We start from the raw sequence: 8,127 nt of genomic DNA, 5'->3' as shown, positions 1-8,127 counted from the left end.
TAACAGGCTTGAGAAATGACAGGACAAGATTAGAGAGTCCGGATTTCTGCTGTTGTGGGATGCACCTTGAAGTGTTTTTTAGCTTCTGAGTCTATTAAACTGGTTCTCACATGAAATTACTAATAAAAATAAGTCATTATGAAAGAAAATCTTGAGGCAAAATAAGCTTTATCACTCCCCAAAACTCCTTTCTACTGCTGCTGCATTTAAACTGGAATACATGAGTATTTTATTTCTTTATGATACCTCCACATCCTCTACCACAAGCATTCACTAGTCTTCATACCGGTGCTTCTCTAGTTCCTCATGATGGAAACTGGTGCAAAAGCATCAACCACCGACAAATCATTAGTAGAATTCTAGGCAAGTCCGTGAATTCTGTCATTTCAGAACTGAAATACAAGTTACCAAGTTATTAGAGGCTGAACATATCACTATGCTAAGATTAAAAACTTTATTTTTATACAAAACAATAATAAATCCAAGCAGATAATGAATTGTGTCTTCTCATTCTCCAGCTTTTCTTCTTTTCTCAATATAGTCTATCCACAGTTCAACATTAAACCACTCCATATTCAGCAAAAACTATGAGGTTTCCATCTTGTATCCATGTTTTTCTAATTCAGCTCTGTATAGAAAAAAAGATAAGTAAGTTAAAACTTAAAATACTGTCAGACATTTGATTTTTTTTTTATTAAATATATTGCACAATATGCAATCATTTTAGAATATGAACATGTCATACTGCTTTTCGGTTCATATCAACCACCTTAACCTCACTCACCCTCCAAATTCTTCAGCTTAGTATCTGAAATCACTACAAGTGACTTCTCAAATGAAAAATTTGAATATCATAGTTATTGCCCTCTGACTCACCATGGCTGGAGCACAAGTACAGCACAAAGCAGCACCTGTGAGCCTACAACAATTCTAGATACATTAGAGAACATAATATTGCATCTTACACAGTTATTCTCAAGGTTTTATTAAACCAAACAAGCTTACTAATCTGAGTGATTTAAGTGCATGTGCTTCCAAAATTATTTTAACTTTTTCCTCGTTTGTTTTAAACAAAAATACCTCCTAATAACACATCAGCCAGAAAAGCATCTCATTTTATCTCTAGCCTTAGTATAAGTGTATCTGGATACCATAGTCAAAACCTCAAAATATTTCAGGTTGGTTTATATACTTAGCAGTGGAATCTTAGAAAGACTGCAGCATTTTCTTTCTAAAGATGAAAGAAAATCACACTGCAAACAAGAAACACTGCAAACTATCACTGTAGCACTAGCATACAGTCACCAATACTACAGGCTACAATTAAGGCACAGTTACTGAAGATCTGTCAAGATCAACCATGCTGATCAAGAGTTACACCATCCCTTGACAGTGTGTTCCACTGCATATCAATTTGTTTTCCAGTATTAGTTTAACTGCCTTTCAATCTTGTAAGAAACAACTACACCAAAGACTATTTTGGTATTTTCTACATAAAGGATTGCTTTTAACAGAGGGTTTTTTTTAAGGGAGATCAACCTAGGAACTGCTTAATCAGACTGTATTACAGATAGTTTGCTCCTCATGCAACATATTGAGGGATTATTATAAAATGTGACTTTGTATTGATGCCTGAAACAATTCAAGTTATAATTATGCCTCAGTAAAGGATTAACTGAAACTGTAAGTGACAAAGAGGATTAAACAACTGGATTAGAGGTACCCAAATTATTATCACTTTCTTAAAAGTATGTGATGAACAATTCCTTTGCTGCTGTTGCTCATTAACATCATGCTGATTACACACAAGAAGGGAACCATAACATTTATACAGATAACTGACCTCTAGAAAAATTGCCCATTTGGACAGACAGCAGCAATGTTACTTGAGGGTATAGAAAAAAATCTGTAACAACATACTTCATATACCATGTAGCTCAGAAGAGAATCTTGGATCCCTTGCAATTAATCTTTCCAGCACAATTGAGTTTCCGCACATATGTAGAAAAGTCCTTAGAAAAGGATTTATTCATGTTAAATTGAAAAGAAGTGTCAACTGCATCACAATATGCAGAGACTCTTTGTACTGTTTGAGTTGCGTAACACAGAAGCCTGAACACGTCAATGACATAAGGCATATTTCAGGGCTCACAGTACAATGATTAAAAGATGAAATGCTTCACTGTGCTGCAATCCCTTAAGTCTGGTTCTGAAAGGCTTTAGATAAAAAAAGCACAAAGCAGAGCTTTCATTTATTTCAGTTTCAGATCTCTTTTTTAAGTAAGCAGATTTCAAACAGATATGCCATTTTTAACATTTTACCGATCTTCTAGAACAAGAAAGTTAAAGTTACCTTAGCTGATTGGAGAAATCATCTTCTACATTGTCATCATCCCAGTTGTCTTCCCAGACATGTGCATCTTCATCTTCATCTAAACCAGTCCAGTCTAAAGACAGGAAAAGCGGTCTAAATATTGTATGCTCTATTACTGTGTCTTACTGATGGATTAGCTCAGCCTTTGGATAAGGCAGACTTCTGCTGATAACTTTAACAGAAAAGTCTGGATCATATTTATGTCTTTATAAGACAAAGATCTGAAACACACCTCACAATTTCTGTAATAAAAAAATGCAACTTGGTTAAAAAAAAAAAAATCATTACACTTCACAGCATAGTTTTCAGGATTACACATTCACAAGACATTCTGCACACAAATGGACAAGCTGTAGCACTGTAAAAAGTAATTTTGAGTACTTGACTCCTAAAAGCTCAAAGGTGTGCAATTCCAGGTTTTTATTTACACACTTTTGTCTGATTAAAGAAGTAAATATGTATCAGCTGCTTCTGCCAACACACATACACACAGATCTTCACTTCACTCAGATCACATGCAGTCAGTCTATGGATAAATGCCAAAAACATATTTGTGATGCAGAAGCAAAGGCAAATTGGACAGGCATCTGCAAACAGTAGTTGCTACCTGAAACCAGCTACTTCTGGGTTCGCAAGACAGCAGAAGCTCTTTCCTTACAGAGGAAAGACATTAAATGTTCATTTGCTAAGCTGTTATTTTTCTATAATAAAATCTGGCATATCCCTCTTGGCAAATTACTCATCACCCACTTAATGATTCATTATTTAAAAAAAAAGTAATAAAAAATTAGTTACTTTAGAAAAATAACAAAAATACTCAAGAAGTCTCAGAATTACTGGATAAATACCAGCTGGTTTACTCTACCGGGGAACAGTTTCTCACTTTTCTCCTACTGAAAGACACCAAGTTTTCCCAATGTTACAAAATAAGCATCCCCCTAATTTTGATACTTGTACCCTTGTATTTCTGAACGCCTGTTAATATATTTAAAGAGAGAACACTATTCTTCCCTTACAATTCAGTAAGTCTTCTGCTGCTCGTCCGGAGAAAGCTTTGAGGACTAAGGCCCAAAGTAACATTAAACATCAACGGGGGTTAAGGGAGAACTAGCAGGGTAAAAGATTAAACACTATTTCACTGTGAACAACTAACTTTCTAAGAATGAAGGCAAGTCCTTGCATTTTCTCCTCCTTTTTCTAACACTGACAGGCAACAAAATTAGTATTTGAGATTCACCAGGACAGAAAAATCAATTTGTAACTGATTAGACACACACACATACAATTAAACTTCCCTTCTCAAATAAACTGAACAATGGGAAAAGATGAAGGAGCATAGAAATCCTTCTGGTCTAAGGACAGCAAAAGAAGGAATTGGGAAGAAAACGTGAAGCAAAAATACAGTATAAAAATGCATTATTTGAATTTGGTTGTATCACTAGATGCTCAAAGGCAAGGACTTCTATTTTAGAACTATCTCCAATAAGTTTTGCTTGTTCGTACTCAATGCATTATTTTTGTCAAAATAAGAAAGCTTTTTCACTCACCATTTATCTGGATTTCAAAGATACAAAAAGCAAAGCTCAATTGTTTAAAGTGAGCACCAAATCAAACTATCTACTAACACAAAAGTACCTCAGATGTACAAATTGAAAAGAATATAAACCCTAGTAACTAGCATCTGGCACAGCAGCAGCTTCAATCACGAAAGGTCAGCTGAGAAGTTTGCAAAAAAATGCTCCAAATCACACACTGAGCAAAGACATGTCAAAAAGGCCCATGTCACCTTTATCACTGGGGAGTATAGGGGACAATGAAAGTAAAGCCTAAATTATATTCTCATTGCTACAGCGACATGATTCTACAGTATCTGTATGTTGACACTATATCCCAGAATTGCATACTATTCTTCCCAGTTACATTATATGCCTGTGACTAAATAAAAGTCAAAAACTACACAGCATTATCTAGGATTGAAAGTATCAAAAGCATGCGAGAGCCTGCTACCATTAAGCACTACTGCCATATACACCAAAATTACAAAATCGCTTTTGATAAACTTATCATGGATGGATTCCTTAAAAAAAATAAAAATATACTGATCACAGACTGTCATATTTTGCATTTCGGAAAAGAAAACAAAAAATAAAATTAAAAAAAAAAAAAAAAAAAAACAAACACACACAAAACCAACAAAAACACCACAACCCCAAACAATCCCCAAAAACAACCCAGAAAAGCCTGTAATTTTACACATTGCATTTTACATTCTGAAAAACTCTGTACAAAAAGTTCTTAAGTGTCCAATTCACATAGACTTGGATCTATCACACTGTACTTACACTATACTTGTAATAAAGTGTCCTATAAAAACAGGACATGTCTGTTTCTGATATGTAAACTTGATTTGATAAATTGTTTGAAGAAAATTTTAAAGTCAAAGAAATGCCCCAAAAGCCAGTGTTTTCATACTTTAATGCAAGTTTGCATTACCTAATTTCTTTGGGATAAAAGCTGGGCAATAGAATGCAAAGGTTTTCTACTGCATAGGAAGTGGTGTTTTAATTTGAGAGAAAAATAATTTGGCATGGGTTTGAGCACACAGTTATCATGATTCTTTCCCAAGCACTGAAGACAACATTCAAAGCGGCCTGCACGTGCATTGAAACATCTCAAAACTATCACTTCACTTGAAGATTTAAATGGGCCTCTTTAGTAGTTTGTGGGGTTTTTTTTTGCAGAAGAGATCTGCAAAAAGCCTGATGGTGGTCACTCTTTAATAAACTTCTCTTCTACCCAGAAAGTTTGTACAGTACCTGGTTTTAGTAGTACAGTTAGAGTCAAGCAGAATTAATTTCACCTTCTGTAACAGCAATTCAGTGCTCTGACCAATCCAAGGTTGGTCAGAAGCAGGCTGCTTCATTCCACTGAAAATACTTAATTTACATTAAATAAGATAAACTTTTTTTGCCTGTTTAGTAAACACATATGGAAAAGAAGGGCTAATCTCAGTTTAGCTTAGCTATTATCTCAACCATGTTAAGAATTTTATCTGCCAGGAAGCACAAAAACATTATTTTTACTGGTACTAAAGGAGTCAGAACATATAAGGCTTGTGGCTACAGAAAAAGCAAAGCAATCTTGACATTGCATCCATCATATTTTAGGTAATTTCTTATTATCCACAGCTTGAGACAATTTCCAGAATTAAGGACCTAAAAAACAATCATGCCCTTATAGGGATCTTCTTAAGACTGTATCTGTAAAAGGACACGAAATATTTTATCAAAGTCCGGATGTAATTTCCTCATTCAATATATGTGTACCTGTGCAAAGCAAACCAACACATAAATACTTGTCCTTCAAAACGCAAAGCGATTCAGGCTAACTTCAAAGCACATTAGTTCCCTTTCACACGTTTCCCCCTTTCACACTCGGTTCCCAGCCTTCGCCCTCCTATCCCTAGCGATTCCCATCTGGAGCACCGAGGAGCAGTACATCCCCCGCACTCGAATCCAGGTCTCCCACACAGTGACACAGCACTTCGGACGCAGCGTGCCCAGGACCGGGATGCCCACCCGCCGGGCACCATCAACACGGTCGCGTCTGAACCCGGCTCCGGGGCGCCGCAGCCCTGCGGACCGGGACAACGGGGACAGAACCCGTGAGACACCGGAAAGCTGCTTACGTACGGCTGAAGCAGGGTATGCGGAGACGTCCCACTCCGCCGCAGAGGCTCTGAGAGCTGCTCACGGGCACGGCAACGCAGACAACCCGCACCCAGGCCCTGCCGCCATTCTCACCCGCCCCAGGCCCAACGCTCTTTTCCCGCCTCTACCGACCGGCCCGACACAGGCCGCGGCCTACCGGCAGCACCACCCTCAACCCCAGCCCTGCCGCCTCTTTTTCCGTCCCCGCCCCTCCCGGCACCTTCGGCCGGGAATTCCTCAAACTCGTCGTCCTCCTCCAGGAGCCCCAAGTCAACCGGCTGCTTCTTCTCCGACATGCTCAACTCACAACACTAGCACCAAGTCCCACCGCCCGCAGAGACTGATGGGATGCAAGCGGCCACCACCGCGCCTGCGCCCTACCCGCACCCGGCTCCGGGCCGCCTGCTGAGCCCCGCCCCGCAGGCTCAGGGCGTTCCTCCGAGCTCCGCGTTTGTCTGACGCTGGCCGGCGGGCCGTGCGCTGCTTGCACCTTCTCGCTGGGTCACCTCAGGGTGGCCTCACTGGCGCGGCCGCCCGCCCGCCCGCCCGCCGGCCCTGGCTTCCCGGCGCACCCGCGCCAGCCATCGGCTGCCGCCTCCAGCGCTGCCCGCCTTGACCCACGGGAGCAGGTGCTGGCAGGAGGCTGGGGAGAAAAGAGGCCATAAACTGGGATATCCGCCCGCCGCCACCTGCACGTGCTGCCGCTCTCCACAGCGGCGGTCAAACCGGAGCGCGTCACCGGCCGGGCTGGAGGCAGCGAGGCTGAGCGCTCCAGGGTGAGCTGTGTCCCCCGGAGCTGGCTGGCGTGCGAGAAGATACCCTCTGTGGGGAGCATCAGATGGGTTTTCAGTACTGTGGGTAGAAAAATCTGTCCACTGCAACACTAGACCAAATTCTACAAGCCCCTGCCGCCGCTGAACACATCTGTTCTCTTCGTATTTTTCCATTATTGTTTTATATTTAGGCAAAACCTCTCGTATGAAGATAGGCTGAGAAAGTTGTGGCTGTTCAGCCTGGAGAAGAGAAGGCTGCGTGGAGACCTCATAGCAGCCTTCCAGTATCTGAAGGGGGCCTACAAGGATGCTGGGGAGGGACTATTCATCAGGGACTGTAGTGATAGGACAAGGGGTAACGGGTTCAAACTTAAACAGGGGAAGTTTAGATTGGATATAAGGAAGAAATTCTTTACTGAGAGGGTGGTGAGGCACTGGAATGGGTTGCCCAGGGAAGTTGTGAATGCTCCATCCCTGGCAGTGTTCAAGGCCAGGTTGGACAGAGCCTTGGGTGACATGGTTTAGTGTGGAGTGTCCCTGCCCATGACAGGGAGGTTGGAACTAGATGATCTTAAGGTCCTTTCCAACCCTAACTATTCTATGATTCTATGTATCAGCCTTCTGTCCTTCTAATCTATAATCTGTGATGTTGTGGTTTGGGTTGTTATTTTGCTTCTGGCAATCAACATATTGTTTCAAAACCTACATGTAGTTTATGATCTTTTGAATTCCTTGTCCATCACATCAGAGAGACAAGAAAGCAGCTTGGAAGGGAGATCATGACTAGACTGTCAATAAGAGTCAGGGTGTTACATGAAAAATAAAATGCCTCTTTTTTTAAATATTCTGAAGTGTGTTCACTTAATTCTAGACTCTGTAGATTATTTAAACAAAGTTCAGCATTTACTAGCCTGAACAAGTTTGTGCATGTGGCGGCTCCGATGGCTTCTCTCTAGGCAATCACCTTATAACAGTACTGCCAGTTTGTTGGAGGGGTTGGGTTTTTTCCCTTGCTTTGTGAGAAGCTGATTCACGAGACAATGACTTGCACAGCTGGCTTATGCTGTGTCCTAGATTTAAAGTCAGGGAAACAATGAACAAAAACTGTGTGGGAATTCATATATGGTTCACTTTTAACCCAGTATAAGCATGTTCTGGCATGTGGCCACAGTTGAGGCAAGATGGGGAATGAGCCCTTCTGCCAGATGAAAGGTCTAATCAAGCGGTCACATTTTATGTGACAGAAGGACTGACACTGATGATTGTAAAA

General features: G+C 40.8%; 1 protein-coding gene across 2 annotated transcripts; it reads right to left on the bottom strand.

Annotated features, from left to right (window-relative positions):
- Positions 1-440: 440 nt before the first annotated feature.
- On the bottom strand, positions 441-6,441 carry SEM1 (SEM1 26S proteasome subunit). 2 transcript variants are annotated; one of them, XM_080609862.1, is made up of 4 exons: positions 6,305-6,441; positions 2,354-2,447; positions 1,921-2,012; positions 441-628 (listed from the first exon to the last, which is right to left on the bottom strand). In XM_080609862.1, the coding sequence occupies exons 1-3, from the start codon at positions 6,378-6,380 to the stop codon at positions 1,922-1,924; spliced, it is 261 nt and encodes an 86-aa protein (XP_080465988.1). In that variant the 5' UTR covers positions 6,381-6,441; the 3' UTR covers positions 441-628; position 1,921. The 2 variants fall into 2 exon arrangements, with proteins under 2 accessions (XP_080465988.1, XP_080465989.1); XM_080609863.1 differs by lacking the exon at positions 1,921-2,012.
- Between the last annotated feature and the right edge of the window lie 1,686 nt (positions 6,442-8,127).

Source organism: Psittacula echo (assembly GCF_963264785.1).
Source record: "Psittacula echo genome assembly, chromosome: 2".
In the NCBI taxonomy this organism is placed as follows: Eukaryota; Metazoa; Chordata; class Aves; order Psittaciformes; family Psittacidae; genus Psittacula; species Psittacula echo.
This window is presented reverse-complemented; position numbering and strand designations above follow the sequence as displayed.

Bases quoted from the DNA above. Each gene is read 5' to 3' on its own strand.
- SEM1 (XM_080609862.1), bottom strand. From the start codon at position 6,380: ATGTCGGAGAAGAAGCAGCCGGTTGACTTGGGGCTCCTGGAGGAGGAC. The intron at 2,448-6,304 runs GTGCCGGGAGGG...TCCTGTCTTTAG, and splicing joins TGAGGAATTCCCGGCCGAAG to ACTGGACTGGTTTAGATGAA. The intron at 2,013-2,353 runs GTAACTTTAACT...TCCTTTTCTAAG, and splicing joins GATTTCTCCAATCAGCTAAG to GACTTTTCTACATATGTGCG.